Source organism: Erpetoichthys calabaricus, chromosome 3 (genome assembly GCF_900747795.2).
Source record: "Erpetoichthys calabaricus chromosome 3, fErpCal1.3, whole genome shotgun sequence".
NCBI classification, from domain to species: Eukaryota; Metazoa; Chordata; class Cladistia; order Polypteriformes; family Polypteridae; genus Erpetoichthys; species Erpetoichthys calabaricus.
This window is the reverse complement of record NC_041396.2, coordinates 77,282,706-77,309,137: the sequence shown is the minus strand read 5'-3', so window position 1 is coordinate 77,309,137 and position 26,432 is coordinate 77,282,706. Positions and strand designations below refer to the sequence as shown.

General features: G+C 39.9%; 1 protein-coding gene across 3 annotated transcripts in view; it reads right to left on the bottom strand.

Moving 5' to 3' along the window:
- asxl2 (ASXL transcriptional regulator 2) overlaps nt 1-26,432 on the bottom strand; it is a 315,486-nt gene that overhangs the window by 14,662 nt on the left and 274,392 nt on the right. For all 3 annotated transcript variants that reach the window (XM_028796937.2, XM_028796939.2, XM_028796940.2), the window contains one exon: nt 3,614-3,710. In XM_028796937.2, the coding sequence (XP_028652770.1) occupies nt 3,614-3,710 (97 nt within the window). The remainder of the gene's footprint in view (nt 1-3,613; nt 3,711-26,432) is intronic.

The window sequence follows — 26,432 nt, the reverse complement described above, 5'->3', positions numbered from 1 at the left end:
GGGCTAAATGGGTCATCACTATATAAGTTATATTATCTGTTGGTACAATAATTAGAGGAAAAACACCACACAAAGGCAATATATATTTGTACACAATATATATTTCTTCACTTTATTTGAACTTTGTTTTTCTATAAAATTAAAAAAGTACAAAAAGGTTACAATATTTTGTGGGAATAGTTTTTGCTGTATAGATTGTAATGAAAAACTATTTGACCTTATCTGACATTCTCTGACTTGTAGTGTAAACATTATATAACGTACGAAGTCTGTAAATAATAAAACACATAAGTTTCAGTCACTGAAAACAAGCTGAAACTTTTGTGGGAAGTTTAAAACAATAGAAGCCAGAAATAGGCAGCATCACTTCAACTCAGAGCACTACCCAATTCCTACAAGTAGTTGTGTCTCTCCTATTCTAAAGATGTTCTGGGTTTGATGTATTTCATTGCTAGTGAACAAGTGTTCTGCATCAATGAGAGAAGGGGCAGCATGACGAATACTGTATAGTCTGCATGTGGGCACTGTATTTAGCCTACTACAGGCAGTATGTTATATTGTATTGTGTACTGAGTGATACTTGTAGTTAGAGGACTTCATTGCTAGCAAGGGGGAAAGATGGAATCAATTGAGCAACTGGAAGCCAACTCCTGAATACAAATAGTGAATTGGTACAGTATTTGGTTTATGGGCTAGCCGAAACTTATACATAGCAAATTGTATTCTGACAACAAGATGACATTAGGATAAAAACATTGAAAAAGAGGGCTCGAACTGCAAAGTCACTAGAGGCAAACTCAGACAGATAGGGTGTGTTAGGATTTTAAAATATAGCCACCCAAGTGTCATCCAAGCCATACTGAGAACACTTAGTGGATGCCTCTAGGAGCACAACTATTACATTTGGAAAAGCACCTCTTGCATCTGAAGGGAAGTAAAAGAAACACAATAATAAAGAAACTAACTACAGAAATGACAAACGGAATTAGTAAAAGGAGCCATGGACTAAAGGTAGTTGGTGCCCAACATGCATGCAATTCACAGACTTGCTAGTGGATACCAGAATAAGAGATATCATTAATTTAAAGAAGGAAGGCCTTAATATATTGATAATTATAGTGTACCCAGATGTGACTAAAAAGTAGCAGCAGGACAAGTCCATGACAGACACAGCAGGAGCTGGAACAAAAGGCAAGAAGTTATACAGGGTGAGTCAAAATGAAGTACCACATTTCTCAAGGTCATTGAGCGAGGTAGAGGCAGCCAAGTGGGTTGGGGTGGGGGTCCGTTGATAGGCGATCCCTTGCAGTTCTCAGTCAGCAACATGCCTTGATTCGTTGTGCACCATGCTTTAGCTGTCGAATTGTTCTTCAAAAACAACTAATTCAAAATCACTATGCAATGCGCCTTCCGAATGCACTCTAGCATTCCTTCTAACAGTGACGTCCCAAATCGGAAAGCAATTCTTCAGTGGGTGGCTAAATTTAGACAGGTGGGTACAACATTAAAAAGAAAATCTCCAGGCTGTCCTCGGATTGTACATATCCCTGAAAACATCCAAGCTATAAGGGCATCAATTTTGCAGTCTCCTGGACGTTCAGCGCACAAACATTCTTCTGCATTTAGTATTTCCAACACGTCTTTGAGGAGGATTTGCATGAGAAACTTAATTTCCAACCATACAAAATGATGGTAGCGAGAACTGTAGAGAGTTGTGTGTGAACATTGTGCAAACCATTTATCGAGATGCCATCGTCATGTGCAGCGATGAGGCACATTTCCATTTGAATGGTTGCGTAAATAAGCAAAACTTTCACTACTGGGCTGAAACCAACCCTCGTGAACTTCATCAGAGACCCCTGCACAGTCAGTGTATTACAGTTTGGTGCGCCGTTGCAGAATTTGACATTGTAAGCTCTTACTTTTTTGAGAAGGGGGGAGCCAACAGTCACTGTCACTTCAGAACGTTACATTGAAATGCTAGGGAACTTTTTGTGGACCCAACTGGAAGAAATGGATAAATGCCTGGTTTCAACAGGATGGAGCAACAGCTCATACGGTGTGGAGATCCATGCAAGTTTTGTGGGAGAGGTTTTCAGGGAAGCTGATCTCCCTATGCAGCGATGTCTGGTTGCCTTCACGTTCGCCTGATCTCGCTCCATGTAATTTCTTCTTGTGGGGCTCTCAGGTCGGAGGTATACACAAACTGACCTCAAAACCTTGAAGCCCTCAAGGATGCTATTCGCTACAAAGTCGCTGCTATTCCCCTTGAATTCAGAAATTGTTTTGAAGAGTATTGCTAATGATGGCAACCACCTTGAAGACAACTTTTTTAAAAAACATGCAAAAAATCTATTTTGTATAACCTTTCTGTGTCGTAATGAAATTTATTTTATCTTGTAATGTTTTTGTAGAATAAACATTTGAAATGTGGTACTTCTTTTTGGTTCACCAAGTACAATTTTCTAAGGACTTCAGGGAAAACTGTGGAAAACCCTTTGATGAAATGAACATCAGCTGTTGCTAGTAGGACAAAGAAGGCTTGTGAGGCACGCCCCAATCGGCAATGGCCTGAGTTAGATTAATTTCTATAGCTGAGGTCACAGTGGAAGTTGAGGAGATCCACAATGGCAAGACAACAATGATTGATGGCTGAGATATAGTAGAAACTGTTGACAGTGCAGAGTATTGTTGAGGTTTCATGTTCAATGTGTCTCTACTCTGTTCTGCAGAAGTTAAGAACAGAATATCTTAAATGTTACATCTAATTATCACACATGTGTACTCTGGGATAGATTTCTTGTTTTTCAAAGGATACAGTGAATATTCCAGTTACTAAAAGATCATAATCTTTGGTCTCTTCAAGTTGATTTATGGAGTAGAGCTGAAGTCTTGTGGGGTCATTTTAATGAGTGGAGATATGCAGCATTGTAAAAGTGAGTAAATGATTTATTGCAGTGGCAGCATAACTGCAGGCTTATCAGTCAAAGCTTGGTCTATGTCCTCATTTCTATGATCATGAAAGTTGGATAGTAAGTAAAACAATGCTGAGTTTACTTTAAAGTAATTCTGATGACCTTGAAGTATACCTGCCGTGACTCCTGAATCAGAGATCTCAACCGAGGTGTAATAAAGCTGTCTTAGAGGTAGGTACATGAAATTCTGTATAAGGCATAAGCAACTTCTTCAGGAGAAGCAGAGAACCATTTCTAGCAAAGTGAAGTCTCGCCTATCTAGGTAAACTACTGTCAATGCTATTGGAATGATAAAAGTGACAGAGTAATACAAAAGATGAGTTGAGGAAATCATTCATCATAACCTAATGACCTATTCCAAAGTAACTCACTTTAATAAGACAGCAATGTTTGGGAGAAAACAGAAAAAAATTGCTTAAGGTCTGATGTAGAAATATTTGACCTAAACAACCCCCACGTTCAATGAGCCCTTTGTTGCAATGACATTTTAAAGCAGACACTCGTCCACTAGTCTTGTAAAGCTCAACATTTTCTGGAGCACTTCTATAAATGTAAAAGCAGCAAGTACTTTTATCTGCATAAAAGCCATCATGCTACTAATAAAAAGAGTCACAGAAAAACTAAACTGTTCTACTCACCCTCGGCAAGCCGCTCTTTCCAGGACTGTGCTGCAGAGGTAAAGAATTCATTATTGAGAGCAGAGCTGTTTAGCTTCAGAACACCATCACCACTTGCCTAAAACAGAGAAAAAAAACACAAACTGAGCAATGAAGTCACAAATACAAAATTTCCAGAGGTAACATTAAGTACCAGTTATCAGGGATCAGATTACACTGATTATAGATTGCACTATTACTAATCTATAGATTATAGATTACACTGTTCTCAGTTCTTAGAGAAAAAGAAGACATACACAAACACATAAAACCAGCTGTCTTAAAACCAGTTTTAATTTAATTACATTGCTGTCAAACTAGGAACAAGAATATATGCCAAATAGACCACAGTGCTATACAATTATATAAGGCGTGTATAAACACATAAAGCAATATAAAGTACAACATGAACACAATACAATAAATAAGAAACAACCCTTTGGGCTTACTTGAAGATTTTTCATCTCAGTCTCACAGGCGGGAGGCTCTATGCACGTCTCCACTTAAATGAATATAAAACTACTCTCTTTCCTCATGTGCAACGCCTTTATCATCGCCCATGGCCTCTCTCTTCCACCTTCAGTTAAACTATCATTTTCTTTCACCTCTGCTCAACTGTAACACACTTCCAGATATAACCTTAGGGCAACTTCTGAGGTCTGAGGTAATTCCCTGGAATCCCAGAGCCTGACATCCAGACACCCCTGCCCCGGGAGTCCCTGCCTGTTTTAAGGGGCCAGTCAACACCTCAGTCACCTGTCCATTAGAGTGGGTAGCAGAGACACAAAATTAACAAAAATGTGTTCAACAATAATAACAACAGTGAATTTCCCAGCCTTGACTATAAGTTTTGTTTTTTTGAGTTTTTTTCTTTTCTTCTTATAGGAAAAAACAATGGAAGAAATCTTGGGATGGGCAATTTAGAGAGAGACCCTTTCCAGGTTGGCTGGGCGTGTACTGGGTGTCAAAAATGGGGGAAAAACAACTCACAAAACAGAATGCAAGTAATCTTCACAGAGCAAGATTGCCAATCTATCATTGCCACCTCAGAAATACAATATAATAGTACAAACCACTATGTTCTTGCGTAGCACTCCTCATTAAGTGCAGGTGCAGTACGCTATGACAGCTCCCTGATTATACCACTCATTAACTACCAAACTATCATATATAAGGATACAGATTTGTTCAAATACATTAAAAACAAAATAGAAACTAATTAACAAATGAAAACCAGCATTATCTGTCCATAACTAATTTTCACTGTTTCACAAACCCAAGTCCCTCACTTTCCTTCCATTATAGACATGTCCCTTTGTGGGAATCATGCTGTTATTATGATGTACAATAAGACATTGTTAGCAGTTTTAAATTCAACAATATACTGTACTTACCAGTCCCTGTCCTAAAATCCCTGAAGGCAGTTTACCTGACATTGAGCAGATCTCCCTCCACAGCAGGTACAGTATATAAAACAATTTTGAATGTCATACATTTAGTATGCTTTTACTCTTTATATTCTAATTTTTAATTCTGTATTAACTATTGTATTAGTCACATTTTCTCTAACAGACTCCAAACAGAGCTATGAATAAGCAAAACATATATATATGCCATATTAAGCAAATGCGAAGCACATAGGAATATTTCCAAAGTGTCCCAAATTTAATTATATTTTGTTACTTCAAATCTGGTCATATGGAACACTTTTTCTGTTGAAGCTTAAAACCACTAGAAAAAAAAATGAAATGACAAATGATTCACATACAATATTAAGCTCAATTTACTGTTGGAAAAAATCCACGAAGCAAGAAAACAATTAAAAACACTGAGTGAAACTATATACCAAAATAGCTCCTTTCGATTGAGTGGGGGGCTTTCCTAGCTGCCTTCCAGTATAGACTGAAAGTTCTTTCTTTCTTTCTTTTTCTTTCTTTCTGTCTCTTTCTTTCTTTTTTCTTTCTTTCCTTTCTTTCTCTCTCTCTTTTTCCTTCTGCCTCTCACAACAGTTCTTGTTTAATTTCAAATGACACACAATGCAATCCTGTCAGTAAGATGTGTACTCAGCTCCCAGATAAAGCAGGTTTGTTAGGTTTAAATCAAAGGCCATTTCACCAATTGGCTGTAAAAAGCAAGTTGACCATTTCTACATCATGAAAATGCAACTGAAAATCAACAGCTGGTACACTGTCATATTACTTTATGAGCCAACAGAACGTCATTCTTAAATAGCCCAGTGACCAGACAGATCAAATGCCTCACTGCACCAGGTAAAGAAGCATGATGTTGCCAAGTGCAAGAAACCACAAAAAGGATCTGAAAGACTTAATGTCACTGCTGCCTAATTAGTCACGAAGGGAACAAGGCTTCAAGTAACACAACTCTTAGCTAATTCATGTGTCCGTTTCAGCAAAAAAAGTATGCCTAATAAGCATAATTTCACCAAAAAAAGGTTTGACTGGTCATGAGATTTAACATTTTTAAAGTCTGATACAGCAAAAATGTGGATAGTGAAAAAATTAGACACTTATCTAATTATCAAGTTCATTATTCAAATTCCACTTAATGTACTGTATAACAAAACATGAGACTGGAGAATTGATGGACTACATTTAGTTCATGGCACAGTAGTAGAACCAGGAGAAGGCTTTAGTATTAGCATAAATAACGTGTCTTGGGATGTCTATAGAAACTGACAGGTAATTTATATAATAATTAACCATACCTAAATGCACAAAGTCATGCATGTCTTTGTGTCTATGGTTACAGACCCCTTCAGTCCAAATGTGATGAAGACAGACAATGCAGGATTCAGTTAAGCGATTCCTTGCTGACAGCTTTCTGCTAATAATGTGCAGACAGTAAAAAGCAGAAAATCAAATCACCTTTACCCTCCATAGTCCGCTTTCATTTTGTCATCAACCCCATCCATGCCTTATGTATGCTGCTGCTCTATACAAAGATATTACTACCGGTAGTTCATAAAGAAAATTAACGGGCTCAGCTAACCTGTCCAAATGATATTAACAGAACTGGATAGTTAAAAACAGGTTGTAAGTGCATTCAAGAGTAAGGATAACATGAGTGAATAATGAGTGCTACATTTACAAGTGTATGTCTGGTCTAATTAAAAAAGAGAGCAATTTATTTTTAAGATTTAGGCTGGATATCAATGCCACATTTTTATCATTCCAGCTATGTGCAGAAGTAAATATGTATAAAAGTGAACTGCTAATATGAATTTAAAGACTTTGTTATGCCAAATGTGGAGTACCATACAGTATGCAGTTATGGTCTCACGCTACAAGACCTAAAGATGCTGTATTTGTACAGAATAGACCAAACTATTCTGTTCCTACAGTAAAGAGTACACGCTACCATAAAAGACTAAAAGAATAAATCCACATTAGAACAGGTTACCTGGGGACCTAATTCAGGTCTTCAAAACTCTCAAAGGCATTTATGAAATTGAATTCTTTCAGTTAAATACAGAATCACACTGCATGCAAGAAAGCCAAAAAGAACTTAAATAAACAGCAATTCATAAATTTACAAAATGAACTTAAAGGATTTTTTGAAAAAAGACTGTGGATGAGGGATTGAGACAATTGTATCACATAAATCTTTCAGAAAGAATATCCTGCTTTCATTTCTAAAATTTGATTTCTCATGTTCTCAAAATCTCCTCTTTTGTCAGAAGAAATCACTCTGCAAGGTCACACTTTGAGCATATACCAAATTGATATGGCTGTCAGCACTAGCCTATGAGGAAAAAGAAAGAATGCAGGTATAGGCTGCATAGCATTTCAAAATAGACATGCCTAGAGAGAACATTCTGCCAAGAAGTCGTTCAAAAAGGAAAGATATTGATTTATTTTCTCTATGCTATTTTGTGGAGTGTTTTAGGACTACATTCTCATTGAATATGATCAGCTGTGCATGTTCCACATTCAATTGGTTGCTCAAACAGAAAATAATAAAATCTACAGATAGATAGATAGATAGATAGATAGATAGATAGATAGATAGATAGATAGATAGATAGATACAGTGGTGTGAAAAACTATTTGCCCCCTTCCTGATTTCTTATTCTTTTGCATGTTTGTCACACAAAATGTTTCTGATCATCAAACACATTTAACCATTAGTCAAATATAACACAAGTAAACACAAAATGCAGTTTTTAAATGATGGTGTTTATTATTTAGGGAGAAAAAAAATCCAAACCTACATGGCCCCGTGTGAAAAAGTAATTGCCCCCTTGTTAAAAAATAACCTAACTGTGGTGTATCTGTAAAAACATAAAATGATGTAATTGAACAAAATGTATGTGTGTACAGAAAATAGGACAGAATGATGAAACTTGTTTGTGTTTTGCGTACGTGACAAAAAGCATGTATACTTTCTGGAAGTTTTCTTTTGATGATGTGTGTGACAAGAAAATATACCTTTAGGGTAATGACTTTACAAAATTGGAAAAATACAATGAGTCAGGACGCTATTTTTATTTCTTACGTGGTCAACGATCAGGAGATTAGAAAGGTATAAAAGAGCAAGGACATCTGCGCTCGAGGCAGATGAAGTGCGGTGTCCTAGGACTGTGTTTCTCTGTCATTTTACCCTTGTTTGGTATGTATCAATAAAAGGTTTTGACTAATTTTAATTTTCTTCTCTGTCTTCAGTCACAAAAGTGTCCACAGTTTTTGGCGCCCGGACGTGGGGCAGGAGACGGCCGGTCGACTCCTCCAGCGAGACCATTTCAGTGATCCGTCTTACCAGCGGACTGCCGTCAACTTGAGCGCTCCGGCAGCAGAGCATGCAGCTCCGGCAAAAGTTAGGACTGCCCTGTCCTGAAACAGTTCTTGCGTGAGGAGTCCCTGGTCTCCTCTTTGCTACATCCACAGTGACTGAACGGATTTCCAGACAGAGCTTGCACACTTCCAGGCTGGGGTAAGCACCGGGGGATTTTCGAACATTTTTTTATTTTCTAAATAACGGGAGGGCGAGTTTCCTGTTGACCGTCTAGTCATACTCATATCTCAACGGGTTGCTTAAGGTGATGGAGACTTGACCCAAGCAGTTTGACGCATACGAAAGGTCTGATGAAAGGATACTGGCCTCACCCATATCCTAGACTCGGCTGGACGTATTGATGTAGTATTCTGCTGAACCGAATCGGACACGAAGTCACCTGAGCTGGAATCCGGGGATGTGAGCGGACAGGCTAACGGGACGAGTAACGGGGTGGTATGGAAATATAAACCGAAAAGAGCACAGATTGCAGGATTGCTGTTAGGAACGGAATGATATGTAGCGCTATGGAAGATATGTAGCGCTATGGAAAAAATAAATAAATCTACATACGGAATAAGCAACAATACCGTGTTCTCCTGGGAACTGGGAAAGGACCGATAGTTAGGTGTCTCCCCTTGGGAAAAAGAAGGGAACAGTAAGGGAATAGTGAGTGGCACACTTAATACCTCGCTGATTCATACGGACAAGGGATTAGGCGAATCAGTATATGTAGCGCTATGGAAGATATGTAGCGCTATGGAAAAATAGTTGGAAAATTAAATACAGAACCCGGGAGAGCAAGGGGAACTTATAACAGTAAGCCTGTTAATCGCCGCACAGGGGGATCAAAATCATTAATGCTGGAAGAATTATTTTCGGAGGATCAACAGACGCCCCGTAAAAATGGGTCTCCTAGAAAATTAATAGAAAAGAAGACAGGTTTAGATTTCAAGAAGGCATGTAAGAAATGGAATAGACAGAGTGGTGGGCGTTGGCCGATAGAGGGGACAGGAGATGTAAGTGAAATACAGGAAACTAGGAAGATCCTGTGTAGGAATAAGCAGGGTTGTTATAATAGTGGACCGTATCGAATGGATATGTTCGATAGATGGGAATTAGTAATAAAAGACAGAAATTTAGAAGCAGTACAGAAACAGAATGAATTGTTGCGGGCAAATGAGGGAAAGGCTAAAAAGGAGAAAGAGGAATTACTAATTACATTACAGAAAGTTCAGATAGGCACTGAACCACAGGCAGATGGGAGGAAAAGGAAGAATAATCCAAATAAAGACCCCCTTTATCCTATTATTTTTTCCCCTCCTCAGTACCAACCTCAGGCACCTCCATTATCCCCTCCTCTATCCCCATTCCGACTGCCCCCCCCTGCACTACAACTAGCAGAAGTTTCCCCTGATGATTCCCCAGGCACAGATCACTATGACCCCTCTACCCATCGTGATGACCCACCCTGTACTAGACAAACCCCCGTCTCCAAATGCACTCGAAGTCACAAACCAGCTCCAACTTTTTTCTCTTCTGATCCTTCACCTTTACTTACTTGCCCTTTAATAGAAGTTCCCAATCCCCATTATAACCCTGCCCATCCAGCCGGACCCCAAAATCCCACAACAGTTATGATAAATCGGAACTGGGACATCCAAGAACTAAAAGATGTCGTGAATGCACTTCCAGATCCAAAGGAAGTAGGAGGACTAAAATTTGTTGAACAACTTGATCAGTTAGATAGCATGTATAAGCCTAATGCTGCTGAATGGACCCAGGTACCTCGTCGAAAGCTTGGGACCACATGGGCCACTGTTAGCAGGGGTGTCCGCAATGACGTTCCATGGGTATGGAACCCAGCTTTAACTCGAGGACAGGGGATAGGTGGAGAAGGCGAATTTAACCCACAATGGGAGGCGTTGAGACAAAATATTGCAGAAAAATATAAAAAAGGAACGGACTGGTCCCTTATTTCTGCTGCAAAACAAAAGAGAGACGAAACGGTTGATGAATGGGCACATAGGATTCAAGACCTTATGGCTAATCACTCGGGCTTGGGAAATGCTGATGACCGCACCCGAGCTGCAGTTCCACCTTTTGTTTCCGGTTTGCGCCTTGATATACAAAACAAGGTCCGCACTTCCTGTATTGAGTGGGAAAGTGCCACGTTTGATGAAGTCAAACGACATGCTGAACATGCCGAAAAACAAACTAAGCAGAAGGAATCGGACTCTCATGCCAAATTATTGGCAGCACAGATGAACTATTATACCAGGAATGCTCCTGACCAAGGTCGAGGATATGGCTTTAGAGGAAGGGGACGAGGACGAGGTGGTTTTAGAGCTCCTCCTGTTGACCACACTAAGAATCCTTTTATTCCCTCTCCCTTAAATTCCAATGCTAATTCCTTCTCTTGCTACGCCTGTGGTGAAACTGGACATTTTCGTCGGGAGTGCCCTCACAGACAGCAACAGCCCCCACCTCCCCTTATTCCACCTGTTTTTTCTGACACCCCTGACCAACCATACTGGCCATAGGAAAACGCTGGGACCTCCAGCCATTTTTTTTTTTTTTTTTTTTCAACTACCTTTGCTCACCCATAATTCAGAGACTGATCCTTTACTGACATTGTTCGTTGATGGCACTGAGACTGTTTTCTTAATCGACACTGGTGCCACTCGATCTACCCTCTCGCTGGCAAAGGTCCCTGCCTCGAACGAAACTGTTACTGTGCTTACTGCTTCTGGACAACCTCACCTTCTTCAAGTATCAAAACCTCTTCAAGTCCAGTCACGTCCTGGCGGACATACCTTACTGCATCGTTTTCTTTTCTGTTCAACCCCCAAGTTGTTGTGTCAAATTACCCCTTACCCCAAACCCTCTTTTGCAGCTTGGACTTTAGATATTTCCCCACACACCATTCTCCTCAAAGCCCTACATTTTTTTTCCCCTTGTCTTTTTCCCAATTTACAGGCCCCTGACATTTTACACTATACTGCCCAATACTTCCCTATAGAAGTAGACACCCCCTGGCTAGAATCTTTCCTTACTTCTGGTATTTGCCCCGAAACCCACAAAGGCAGCTGCTTCTGTTCATCTTACATGCTCACAGCACATATTTTATCTTGGCGGCACAGTGCCTCATATTCCCTTAGCTAAATCACGCACTGTTAAATGGGGGGAAATAGGACCATGGGTAGAAAAATGCCTTGAAAGAACAGACTGGTTACAAGTTACTCCAGGTATTTTTGATACTCCTGACCGTTTAAGGATAGCCCATTGTGAGCCTCTGGTGATCCACCCGAAATCCTCCTTCCGCCCGCACCGTGCCCAATATCCTCTGTCTCCCGAAGCAGAGGCTGGCATCTCCGCCGTACATCCCGATCTCGTCAAACGCGGTACCGCCGTTGGACATGGACCGTCATGCCTCAGGGATACACTGAAGCCCCTTGTGTTTATGGATAAGCTCTTGCCCAAAATTTAGAAGGCTTTTGGCCGGAAATAGGACATTGATACAGTATGTAGATGGAAATGATATGTAGCGCTACGGAAGAAAATTGTACAATAGATACTCAGAAATTGTTGCTGTTTCTGGGGGAAAATGGCCATAAAGTTTCTAAGGTTAAGCTGCAGCTAATCAAAACAACTGTAAAATATCTAGGTCATGACATTACGTATGGAACAAGAGCTCTCTCTAGCGATCGCATTACAGCCACTACAGACAGTGGGTTCTAAATTTTACTGAAAGAGCACAGCCGTTGCAACAATTGGCTAATACTCCTGGCATCCTCCTTTCTGGCCAGGTCCTATGGAATGAACAGGCTGAGAAGGCTCTCTGTAACCTCAAAACTGCTCTTCTATCTGCGCCCGCGCTAGGTTTGCCTGATCATTCTCGTCCATTCACTTTGTTCGTGGACGAAAAGCAGGGATTTATGAATGCAGTACTGACGCAACAGGGATTTATGAATGCAGTACTGACGCAACAACATGGAGATAAACAAAGACCGGTGGCTTATTTTTTCTAAAAAAACTGGATCCAGTGGCTGCAGCACTTCCTCCGTGTCTTCGTGCTGTGGCTGCAACAACAGAAGCTGTATTAGCAAGCACGGATGTAGTTCTCATGAGCCCCCTAACAGTTAAAGTGCCTCACGCTGTACATTCTATCCTAGTACAAGCCAAAACTTCACATCTCAACTAGTTACGCAGTGGTCCAAGGGGACCGCCTGCTGGAAGCAAATCGAATTTCATCAAGCTTAAGTGCACAAGCAGCTGAACTCGTAGCACTCACTCGAGCATGTCAGCTGTCCGAAGGGAAGATCGTAACAATTTATACAGATTCCAGGTATGCTTTTGGAGTCTGCCATGATCATGGAGCACTATGGAAACTAAGGGGATTTAAGACCAGTACTGGCAAACCCATCCAACATCAGAAATTGATCGAATCCCTTTTAGAAGCTATAACCAAACCATCGAAGCTAGCGATTGTTAAATGTCAAGCTCACACAGGAAAACAGGATCCTGTTAGCAAAGAAAATGAATTAGCTGACCACTTTGCTAAAGAGGCTGCATATAATAACACACCAACAGAGAAATGACCAGGACCCTGATAATCAAATTATTTCTTTACAGAGTGCAGCCACGGATATCGAAAGGAGAAAATGGTCCAAAGAAGGGTCCCTCTCTGATGGAGTCTGGACTCATAAACACACTAACAAACCTTTTCTCCCAAAAGCCTCTTTCCCAGGAATGGCAAAAATCGCCCATGGCCTCGATCACGCAGGAAGAGATGCCATGGTTCGAGATGTTGAAAAACATTGGGAAGCTGTAGGTTTCTCTACATATGCAGAGCAATTTTGCAGATGCTGTGCAATATGTCAAAAGTTTAATGTGGGAAAAGGTACCCAGGTAAGTCCCGCCGTTACCCCTAATCCAATGGGTCCGTTTGAACACCTCCAAATGGATTTCATTGAACTAACCCCGTCTAAAGGGTACCGATATTGTCTTGTGATTGTCGATGTGTTCTCCCGATGGGTAGAGGCTTTCCTTTCAAAACACAACGATGCCAAAACAGTAGCTAAAGCACTAATTAAAGAGATTATTCCAAGATGGGGTATCCCTCAAAAGTTACAGATAATGGCACTCATTTTGTGAACTCCATTATAAATGAATTAACCACCTGGCTATTGTAAATACCATCCCCAAAGCAGAGGCATCGTAGAACGATGCAATGGCACTTTAAAAGCTAAACTCGCAAAAATTTGTGAACAAACTAATTTATCATGGCCGGATGCACTACCCTTAGCTTTAATGGGACTAAGGGGACGGACACACCGACAAACTGGGACTATCGCCGTTTGAGATTCTGACCGGACGTCCCATGCCCGTTGGCATGGTTGTAGGAAATGTGAATTTGCATACTGTGGACAATGATCTTCTCTCTAGTCTTGCAGGTTTACGAACCTCGTTGAAGGAAATCCACCAGCAGGTTAATCAAGCCTGGAAGACCAGTCCCCTTTCCAAGGATTTACCAATTCCCTTGGGCACCTGGATCCTGGTTCGAGATACTCGGAGGAAACACTGGCATCAGCCTAGGTGGAGAGGACCATTCCAAATTCTTCTGTCCACACCACACGCCGTGAAAGTTGAAGGACTGCCTGCCTGGATTCACGCCTCACATTGCAAGAGATGGCACCCTTGATTGCTGTGCTACTATGCTTTTCTTTTCCCTTGTCTACTGCCCTGGTCACCTTGACTTTCCCGTTAGGAATTACCACATCAGTGCAGTTTGATTTCTGCTCTATTATCAACTGTGGGACTGGTCGACAAGCCCAGTGGACCGGGTCTGACAAATACGTGTGTATGAGGGGAAGTAACTGCGACAACTGGCAATGGGTTTTTGCTAACACTGGAACTGAGGACTGGGGTTATCAACCTTTTGAGGCCCAAAAATACGGTTTGAAAAATCGGTTTTCTATCATAAAAGGACATGCCTCTCATGAATGTGCTGACAACCATTGTAACCCCTTGATCATTACTTTGAAGAACCCCTCTTTACATGACTCAGGAATATATGTATTAGGGGCATATGTATCTGGAACAGACCCTTTAGGGAGATTTCTAATTAAGATTGACAATCCTGTTACTAACACCCCTCATTCTCTTGCACACACACCCATCTCCCCAACTTTTGGTTCAGACTTTTCTCCTGTTAAGATTATGAATATTTCCACCCTTTCATCCACTTTTTCAGTAGAAACTGGTTATGGGGATCAGAATAGATGGTTGCAGTGGGTTCTCTATTCAGCTAAGCAAGTTAATCGTTCTCATTGTTATGCGTGCGCTGCAGCCCGTCCCCATTTAGCTACAGTCCCTTTCCCATTATCTAACATTTCTGACCCCGTGGGGTTGCCCTGCCTTCTGTACTTATTCACTACTTCCAAGAAACCCCTCTCTGGTTCAAAGTGTTCTAATCTATCTATTCTTTTTCCCCCCACCCGTCACATGGCTACCCCTATGTTTCAAACTCACGCCTTTCTTCTCTCCCAAACCACTCCTAGATCAGATATTTGGTGGATGTGCTGTAGGTCCAAATTATTTGCCACCCTTCCCCCTAACTGGTCTGGTACCTGTGCTCCAATCCAATTAGTTATGCCTTTTAGACTTCTATCCTTACCTCCCTCTCACTCCCCATATTATTCCACACCTCCTTTTTATTTCCGACATACCCGCTCCCTTTTCCATATGCCTACTAATATCTCCTTGCATGGCCCTGGAGTATACATAGATGCTATTGGAGTCCCTAGGGGTGTCCCAGACAGATTTAAAGCTAGGGATCAAGTTGCTGCCGGTTTTGAATCTATCATACCCCAAATTACTATTAATAAGAATGTAGACTGGATTAATTACCTTTATTATAACCAACAACGTTTCCTTAACTTCACCAAAGACGCTATTGAAGGCATACATGAACAGCTTGACCGTACTTCTCTGATGACTTGGCAAAATCGTCTAGCCTTGGACATGTTACTTGCGGAAAAGGGAGGTGTCTGTGCTATGTTTGGTGATGCTTGTTGTACATATATTCCAAATAATACCGCGCCAGATGGATCAATAACTCGTGCATTGGCAGGCCTCACTGCTCTCTCTAAAGAACTTTCCACTAATTCTGGCATTACAAATCCCTGGGATCAGTGGTTTGCATCCTCCTTCGGATCCTGGGGACAATGGATAAGATCTGTTTTCATTTCTTTGGTTGTGACATTTTGCCTCCTCCTCCTGGTTGGTTGTTGTATTATCCCTTTGTTTCGCTATATAATATCTAAGTACTTTACCGCCTCTATGGAAAGGGCATATATGCTACATGAGGAGCGCATATCTCGTATAGCTTCTTCCATTTTCTCCTCCCCATCCCCTTTCTCCCCCCCTTCCCCTTCATCAACCATTTCAAGATAGAATTATATTGCCCACATCATTTTGTTCAAAAAGGGAGGAGTGTAAAAACATAAAATGATGTAATTGAACAAAATGTATGTGTGTACAGAAAATAGGACAGAATGATGAAACTTGTTTGTGTTTTGCGTACGTGACAAAAAGCATGTATACTTTCTGGAAGTTTTCTTTTGATGATGTGTGTGACAAGAAAATATACCTTTAGGGTAATGACTTTACAAAATTGGAAAAATACAATGAGTCAGGACGCTATTTTTATTTCTTACGTGGTCAACGATCAGGAGATTAGAAAGGTATAAAAGAGCAAGGACATCTGCGCTCGAGGCAGATGAAGTGCGGTGTCCTAGGACTGTGTTTCTCTGTCATTTTACCCTTGTTTGGTATGTATCAATAAAAGGTTTTGACTAATTTTAATTTTCTTCTCTGTCTTCAGTCACAAAAGTGTCCACATATCACACCTGAGTTCAATTTCCGTAGCCACCCCCAGGCCTGACTACTGCCACACCTGTTTCAATCAAGAAATCACTTAAATAGGAGCTGCCTGACACAGAGAAGTAGACCAAAAGCACCTCAAAAGCTAGACATCATGCCAAGATCCAAAGAAATTCAGGAACAAATGAGAACAGAAGTAATTGAGATCTATCAGTCTGGTAAAGGTTATAAAGCCATTTCTAAAGCTTTGGGACTCCAGCGAACCACAGTGAGAGCCATTATCCACAAATGGCAAAAACATGGAACAGTGGTGAACCTTCCCAGGAGTGGCCGGCCGACCACAATTACCCCAAGAGCGCAGAGACGACTCATCCGAGAGGTCACAAAAGACCCCAGGACAACGTCTAAAGAACTGCAGGCCTCACTTGCCTCAATTAAGGTCAGTGTTCACGACTCCACCATAAGAAAGAGACTGGGCAAAAACGGCCTGCATGGCAGATTTTCAAGACGCAAACCACTGTTAAGCAAAAAGAACATTAGGGCTCGTCTCAATTTTGCTAAGAAACATCTCAATGATTGCCAAGACTTTTGGGAAAATACCTTGTGGACTGATGAGTCAAAAGTTGAACTTTTTGGAAGGTAAATGTCCCGTTACATCTGGCGTAAAAGGAACACAGCATTTCAGAAAAAGAACATCATACCAACAGTAAAATATGGTGGTGGTAGTGTGATGGCCTGGGGTTGTTTTGCTGCTTCAGGACCTGGAAGGCTTGCTGTGATAGATGGAACCATGAATTCTACTGTCTACCAAAAAATCCTGAAGGAGAATGTCCGGCCATCTGTTCGTCAACTCAAGCTGAAGCGATCTTGGGTGCTGCAACAGGACAATGACCCAAAACACACCAGCAAATCCACCTCTGAATGGCTGAAGAAAAACAAAATGAAGACTTTGGAGTGGCCTAGTCAAAGTCCTGACCTGAATCCAATTGAGATGCTATGGCATGACCTTAAAAAGGCGGTTCATGCTAGAAAACCCTCAAATAAAGCTGAATTACAACAATTTTGCAAAGATGAGTGGGCCAAAATTCCTCCAGAGCGCTGTAAAAGACTCATTGCAAGTTATCGCAAACGCTTGATTGCAGTTATTGCTGCTAAGGGTGGCCCAACCAGTTATTAGGTTCAGGGGGCAATTACTTTTTCACACAGGGCCATGTAGGTTTGGATTTTTTTTTTTCTCCCTAAATAATAAAAACCACCATTTACAAACTGCATTTTGTGTTTACTTGTGTTATATTTGACTAATGGTTAAATGTGTTTGATGATCAGAAACATTTTGTGTGACAAACATGCAAAAGAATAAGAAATCAGGAAGGGGGCAAATAGTTTTTCACACCACTGTAGATCTTTGTCTTCAGAAGGAAATGTGGCTTTTTTCAGAATCTCATTAATTTAACACACACACAAAATGGCCTGAACATACACCACAATAACTACAAAGAAAGAAAACCTCCGACTCAGCAGTTGAGTGAGGCATCATGCAGGTTTATTGCCACTGGTATAAAGGAGCCCCAGTGTGTTGAGTGATTTGTTGGCTGAAAGTACTCAGCATGAGTGTGTCAGGGAGATGGTGCAGAGCATTGTTCATAATGGCAATTAGTTTTCTTTTAATTCTCTGCATCTCATAACTAAGCCCACCTTTGTAATTAGCTTGTAGATTTTGTTGGTCTTTTTTGATGTGACGTTACCGGCCCAACATACTGAAGAATAAAAATCGCACTTGCTATCACAGAGTTACAGAATATGTGAAGGATGTTATAATCCAAAATTAACAAAAAGCAGTCTCACAAGAAAAAAGAGTCTGCTCAACCCTTTCTTATATATCTTCTCTGTGTTATGAGACCAGTCCAACCTGTCATTGATGTAGACTCACAGGTACTTGTGGAAGTGCTCTCTACACCCACCTCTACATCCACTCGCTGAATAGTGGCCAGACATAGAGGCTATTTGGTGCGGCAAAACTCAATAACCTGTTCCTTGATTTTGCTGATGTTAAGTTGCAGACAGTTCTTTCTGTACCAAGAAACAAATGCCTCGACCCAATTCTTAAACTCTGTCTCATTCCTCTTATCAGAAAAACACACAAGTGCAAAATTATCTGAGAATTTCTGCAATTGACATGTCCTGGTGTTATATTTATAGTCTATGGTGTGCAGAGAGAAGAGAAAAGGAAACAGGATTGTTCCTTGTGGTGCTCCAGTGTTGCTCACCCATACCAGAGATACAGTCCTAAACTCTTGCAAACTGTGGTCTACTGGAAAGATAGTTCTTTATCTAGGACCCCATAAGCTCAACTATATATCTCTGAGCTTACCCCTTAACAGGAGTGGCTGGATGGTATCAAAGAAGGCACTAGAGAAATAAAAAACATAATCCTCACAGTGCTGCCAGCTTTGTCCATGACAGAATAAGCCTTGTGGAGCAGATGGATAATTGTATCTCCCACTCTAATCTTTGTCCTATAGACTCATATAGTTGAGGACCAGCCTCTCAAAGATCTTCATGATGTGGGACAAACATATGTTGAAATTTTGAGCATAAATTGGCTTTCTGTAATTTGCTCATGTATACAAATAAATAAGCACACAGTCATTAGAATTACTAAAACTGGAAGACAAAGCAATCATATGTCAATAGTTATTCTCTGGAGATAGCATATTGGTACCCTAAATTCAAAATAGAAAGAAAAATAGGAAGCCATTTGACTCAGATTGCATTTTATAGTACTGTTTGAAATTATTAACTCACGTGTGCAAGATAATTATACACACACACATATTGTCACACGATTGCACATGGGAGATAACTTCAGGGGTCATTAACTAGTAATTCCTCCACAAGACCAACGTTGGCACAGTCTCATAACAGCTCTCCTCATCCTCCCTTTACAGAGCAGAAATTTGACGGACGAAGATCTATGACATCACCTCTGGATCATGCCCCCACTGAATCCGCCTCTTCCGCCTGCCTCACCTTATAACCAGCCCCAGCATCAATCTCTGGCGGTCTAAGAGAAGACCCATGTCTGTAAATGTTCTGCTGTTATTGCATGTTTTATTTCTTGACCAATCCTTCAATTATATGGGGTACTCCTGGCGTTGTCCCAACATTTTATGCTCTCTGCCTTTCTCTTTTCACAATAAATACACATACGCATATACAGCAGTCCTTTGTTGTTATTTCTAAAGCAGTGCCCTACACATCAACATCCTATCAGCCAAGACAGCATTAACTGAATAACACAACATACTCTATAAGGACTTTTAGGCACTGTTAATCCTGGCCATGTCTGATACCATCTGGGCATGAAAAAGCTACCAAATAAAAACAGTTACGTAATCAATAGAAAATAAAGGGAATGATTACAGTTTTGGTGTATTCAGTATGTGCTATGACTATAAAAATGATACCAGGACTGTTCTAATGAAGGCTGGAGAAGGAGGAGGTGGAGGTCGGGAGCATGCACTGATTACAGCACGTTGCCACACCCACCACCCGGACTGAGATCCAAGTGAAGCCGTGCAACGGGTGACACCTCAGCATGACAATACAGTCATTTAGGTTTGTATGAGTAAAGAATTTAATTGTGTTATAAAAGCTAAAGTCCAAAGCTGGTGGCTTCATGAATCACAGCTTTTGTCGGTTTTGTACATTCCATAAGAGGAACGTTTGGTTTATTGTAATTCAGATATGTGCAAACTGTTGATAGTTTTTTAAGTTACTTTCAACGATAATCCAAACTCACAAAAACTGTGATTATTTCAGTAGTTTATCTTACAATAGTTTAATTTTTGACAGCAATACAGATATTGTGGTCATATGGAAACTTAAAATTCACAATAAAATCCATCATTTACAAATAACAGGAGTTTTTATTGTAGCTTTAAATGTTGCTACAATAAAAAAAATCTAACACTGATATTTTCATTCTATTAAATAGAATTTTTAATATCTGAAAAAAATCCTAACCTGCTTCAGACAAAAAGAAAATTGACATAAAAATAAATCTTACTTTCTTTTTATATGTTTTTTTAAAATTTTATTTATTAATTGTATTGTAATCATTCCATACAAATAGATCAATTTATCACAAAAAAAAAATTGAAGACAAATCAAACCCCACCCCTGAGAAGGAGAGCTTAGCCAAAGGAGAATTGCTTAGGGCTTTTTAATAAGGCAACAATAAACAAAAGAAAGGAAGAAATATATGTAGGTAAATAAAAAAAGGAGAAGGGAATTAAATGCGGTAATAGTTATTTCTCTTATTCTAAAATAATATTGATTAGATCCTGCCAGGTTTTAAAAAAAAATTCTGTACAGATCCTCTAACTGAGAATTAAATTTTTTCCAATTTCAAATAATATAAAACATTGGTTTCCCACTGACTTATCAGAGGAGAGTTAGGATTCTTCCAATTTAACAAAATAAGTCCGCGTGCCAAAAGTGTAGTGAATGCAATCACCGTTTGCTTGTCCTTCTCCACTTCAAGTCCGTCTGGAAGAACACCGAACACAGCTGTTAATGGGTTAGGAGGGATTTTGACCCCAAGGCTGTCTGAAAGGCACTTAAAAATTTTGGTCCAAAATAATGTTAGTTTGGTGCAGGCCCAAAACATGTGACCCAGTGAGGCAGGAGCTTGGTTGCAGCGTTCGCAGGTTGAATCTTGCCCTGGAAACATTTTGGACAGTTTTAAGCAAGACAGATGAGCTCGATATATAATTTTTAGTTGAATAATTCTATGCTTTGCGCATATGGAGCTTGAGTGAATTCTCTGCTTTGCCACCTTCCGCTCCTTTTCTGATACATTGATTAAGAGATCTTCTTCCCAATGTCCTCTTGGGTCTTTGAAAGGTAGGGACTCTAATAAGATTTTATATAATGCGGAAATGGTGTTTAATTCCTCAAAATTGAGCAGTATTTTTTCCAGCATGGTGGAGGGTACAAGGTAAGGAAAATCGGGCAGTTTCTGTTTAACAAAATTTCTAATTTGAAGATAGTGAAAAAAATGTGTAGCTGGGAGGTTGAATTTGGAACGCAATTGTTCAAAAGATGCAAATATGTTGTCTATATAAAGATCTCTGAGCATTTTAATCCCAAAACTTTTCCAGATATTAAAAACTGGATATGTTTGCGAGGGTTGAAAGAGGTGGTTCTCTTGCAGAGGTGCCACGGATAAAAGATTTTCCATCTTAAAATGCTTTCTAAGTTGGTTCCATATTCTAAGTGAGTAAAGCACAATTTGGTTATTAGTATATTTGCGATAACTTGCATTTATTGGAGAGCAGAGCAGGGAGTGTAAAGAAGTACTACAGGATTTTATTTCTATTGCGAACCAAGCCTGTGTATGTTCATTTTTTTGTGTCCAGGTTTTTATGGCTTGTATGTTTGCTGCCCAGTAATAAAACTGAAAATTAGGTAAAGCCATGCCACCTTCTGCCTGAGGTCTTTGTAGGGTCACTCTTCGGATACATGGGTGTTTTGAGTTCCAAATGAATGAGGTTATTGTTGAATCTAATTGCTTAAAAAATTATTTATTGATATATATTGGAATGTTTTGAAATAAAAAAAGAAGTTTAGGAAGGATATTCATCTTAACAACGTTAATTCTTCTGGCTAGAGTGAGATGAAGGGTTGACCATCTATGCAAGTCTTGCTTAATTTTTTCCATACAGATGGCAAAATGTTGTTGATAAAGAGCTTTATGTTTACTTGTGATATTTACCCCAAGGTATTTAAACTGATCTGCTATGGTAAAAGGTAGGGTGTCCAATCTAATATTATATGCTTATGAATTGACTGGAAAGAGTATACTTTTATTCAGATTAATTCTAAGACCAGATATCTTTTGAAATTCTGTGAGTGCTGTTAAAACTGCAGGCACAGTGTTTTCTGGGTCTGATATATATAAAACCATATCATCTGCATATAGAGAAATTTTCTGTTCCAGTCCTTCTCTGATAATCCTCTTTATCTGATAGGAATTTCGACAGTGAACCGCCAGTGGTTCAATGGCGATTGCAAACAGCAGTGGTGACAAGGGACATCCTTGTCTGGTACCACGTTCTAGTTTAAAGTAGTCTGAACAAATGTTATTAATACAAACTGAAGCTTCTGGATTGGTATACAGTAGTTTGATCCATGCACAAATATTTGGGACAAAACCAAATTTCTCCAATGCAGTGAAAAGGTAGTTCCATTCATTCATATCAAATGCTTTTTCTGCATCTAATGATAGTAATATCTCTGGGGTGTTTGATTTTGCTGGTGAATATATAACATTAAACAAGCGTCAGAGATTGGAAGATAGATGTCAGCCTTTAATAAATCCAGTTTGATCCTGTGATATTACCGAGGGCAGCACTTTCTCCATCCTTCTAGCTACAATTTTTGAGAGTATCTTAACATCATTATTCAGGAGTGAAATTGGTCTGTATGATGCACATTGTAACAAGTCCTTATTTTGTTTAGGAAAGACGGTGATTAATGCTTGACGAAATGTTTGAGGTAGTATTTGGTTGTCTCTAGCTTCTGTAAATGTTGCCAATAAGAGGGGAGCTAGCTGAGTGGAGAATGTCTTATAAAATTCTACGGGGTAACCATCAGGGCCTGCTGATTTCCCGCTTTGAAGTGACTTTATAGCATCTAGTAATTCTGTTAGCGTCAGAGGCTTATCGAGTTCCTCAGCACTTAAAGCATCTATTTGTGGTGTCTGTAATGTATCCAGAAATGCATTAGATTGTGTGTTGTCTTCTTTCAACTCAGTAGAATATAAGGATTTATAATAATCTCTAAATGCGTGCATTATATTTTTATGGTCAATGATTTCTTCTCCATTTGTGTTGGTGATTACTGGTATTGCATTGTGAACTTCTTGTTTGTGAATTTGTTGAGCTAAAAGCTTATTAGCTTTCTCTCCGTGTTCATAGTAATGATGTCTTGACTTATAAATAAGTTGTTCAGTTTCTTTAGTTGTTAAGATGTTGAGTTCTGTATGCAGGGGCTGCCTTTTCCTGTGAAGAGCTTTACTTGGACGCCTGGCTTGTTCTTCATCTATTCTAGTAATTTCGCTTCTTAGTTCTGACAGTTTCTTGGTTTCTAATTTATTTCTGTGGGAAAGATATGAAATAATCTGTCCTCTTAAGAAGGCCTTTAGAGTTTCCCAGAGTGTTCCTGCAGAAACCTCTGTGGGCATTGTAGCAGTTAAGGCTTTTGTCCACCTCTTGAACCCGAGGTAAAAGTACAACAATATTTTATTTTGTTGTCACGTGCACAAAGCACTCTCCACACCACACTCATATAAATCAATTCACTATTCAATAAACAATAACTCTCCTCCTCGCCCAGACACTTTGCCACCCTACCTCCCAGCTCAGCTCAGTGTTCTGGGCTTCCCACAATCCTTTTATAGCCCCTGACCCGGAAGTGGTTCCAAGCACAACCCACAAGTCCATTTCCTTCCGGGTCAGGGCAAACAGTCCTTTTCTTCAACCCGGGAGCACGTCGTTTCTTCCTGTCACATGACCGTGACGTACTCCCGGGTTATAAGGCACATGCAAGCTTACGAGCCCCCCTACAGCGACGCCTGGTGGCCCCCAAGGTATCCAGCAGGGCTGTGTATAAAAACTACATAGTCCATGAGGCCCTGCTGGAACTTGGGGCATGTCCACGCTGCTGGGAGAGCTCCTCCTGGCGGCCTGGGGGTGAAGGCCGGAGAAAGAAGCCGGCAATCTACCACAGCGTGTTTGTCTCTATGAAGAAGCTGATTTGTTTGGATATAAATTCTGTGCAGTTCTCGTCTGCTAATAGAAGATGGTTAAGACGCCATCTACGAGGTGAGTGTGAGGGAGTTAATGATTTTAGCTCCAAGACTAGAGGGGCATGGTCGGAGATAACAATTGTGTCGTATTTGCACGATTTAATCGTAGGCAGGAAATTATTATCTATAAAAAAATAATAAATTCTTGAGTAGCTATGATGCACTGGTGAGTAGAACGAATATGATCTTGAGTTTGGGTTAAGAAACCTCCATGTGTAAATGTCTTTGCAGTGTTAGATGTCATCCCCCCTATCACAGGAGTCCTATCTAAGAGTGGATTTAAAACACAATTAAAATCCCCAGCCATTATAATTCTATGAGTGTTCACATTGGGAATGGATGCAAATAGATTTTGCATGAATTCATTATCATCGACATTGGGTGCATAAACATTTATCAAAATCATTTTACTGTTACATAAGTTGTCCATGACCATCACATATCTCCCTTCAGGGTCCGATACTACATCTGATGCTACAAATGGAACTGTTCTGTATATGAGAATTCCCACCCCTCTAGTTTTCTTTATAAAGCTAGAATGGAACATTTGGCCAGTCCAGTCTTTTTGTAGTCTAAACTGATCCTTGCTTAGTAAGTGGGTCTCCTGTAAAAATACTATTTTAGCGTTTAAGCCTGTTAGGTGAGAGCATAGTTTCTTCCTCTTTAATTCGTGATTCAGGCCTTTAACATTCCAGCTCACAAAGTTAACTGTCCCATTATGGAGACATTGATTCTGAGTTTTTAATGTCATTTTATAGTCTTAACTGGTAGTGAGGCAGTTTTAATCTTAATTTCAAAATTCCCCATGAGTTACTGCATTTTAGCCTATTGTTGCATTGACATTTATAGTTATAAGGATTAGAAGAATAGATTAGATATAGCCTGCTCTCCTTCTCTCCCTGCTTTATCCCCCTACCCCACCCCCCCATTTTGCCCCCCCACATGAGGCTTGATCCCACTTTGTGATGTCCCGGTCCTCTGACATACAAAGAGACAGAGCACATCCAAAACAAAACAAACCCCACCCCGCAGCGGTGTTAGAGAATTAAAACAAAGAGATATCTATTGCAGCTGAATTCTAAATACTATCTGCCGAAAATATAATCATTAACAGTCTTTAAGCTTAAAATAATCTTCAGCAATTTTAAGATATTAAGATAATAAAAGAATGAACTCTGTGAATGATTTTAAAAAGTGGTGTAGGATAAACATAGTAAATCCTAATGTAATAGTATAAATGTAATAGTAATGTAATAGTAATAGTAATGTAATAGTAGAAATAGCAATAAACCAAGAGTATGATGTTAAACAGTCTACTTAAAGGTAGTAAAAGAACAAAAAAAAAAACAAAAAAAACAAAACCCTACTTTAATTACTTCCACATTCAAGTCTATAACTGTAATTAAGACATGTATAATTATAATACCAGTCTCTTTAAAAATGGATCCGACAGCAGATGATAGGTCCTTCCCATGCCTTGACAGAATACGGCTCCTTATTAACTTTCAAAAGAGTGTCGGAAACAGCTTCTTTAGTTCCTTTTCAGCTTCCTCCTTGCTTGAAAATACATAATATTGGTCTTGAACTTCCACTTTCAGTTTGGCGGGATACAAGAGGCTGTATTTGATATCGGCTTTCTGTAGCAACTTTTTAATGTTAAAGTAAGCTGCGCGTTTTACAGCTGTTGATGGTGAGAAGTCGGGGAAAATACGAATAAGATTATTTTCAAATATAATCTCTTGCTTGTGTCTGAGAAGTGCCATCACATCAAGCTTACATCGTAATCGCTCGAAGCGGACAATAAAAGACCTAGGTTTAAAGGTGCTTGATCTGTATATGCGATAAGCAGCTGCTATCTCAATGTCGAGTTTAAAATCATCTCCAATTATTTTAGAGAGTAATTCTACTGCAAATTTCACTGGGTTTGAGCTTTCTCGTTTCTCAGGTATACCCTCAATTCTTATATTGTTTCTTCTGCACCCATCTTCCAGGGCCGCAAGTCTGTCTCCGAGTTTTTTGCATTTGGAATTCGCAGCTGTAGCTTTTTCATCGGCATTAGAAGCCAATTGTTCCACTGTTTCAACTCGAGCCATGAATGCCTGCTTAACGTCATCCAGCTGATCTGTAACGTCATTAATCTGGTCGGCAAGTATTTTCAGTTTGGATCTATTTTCTTCGATGTGTTCCTCTAATTTCTCCACCATGCCTTTAAAGTTCACGTCAAAACGTTTAAATAGACGCGTTTCCCAG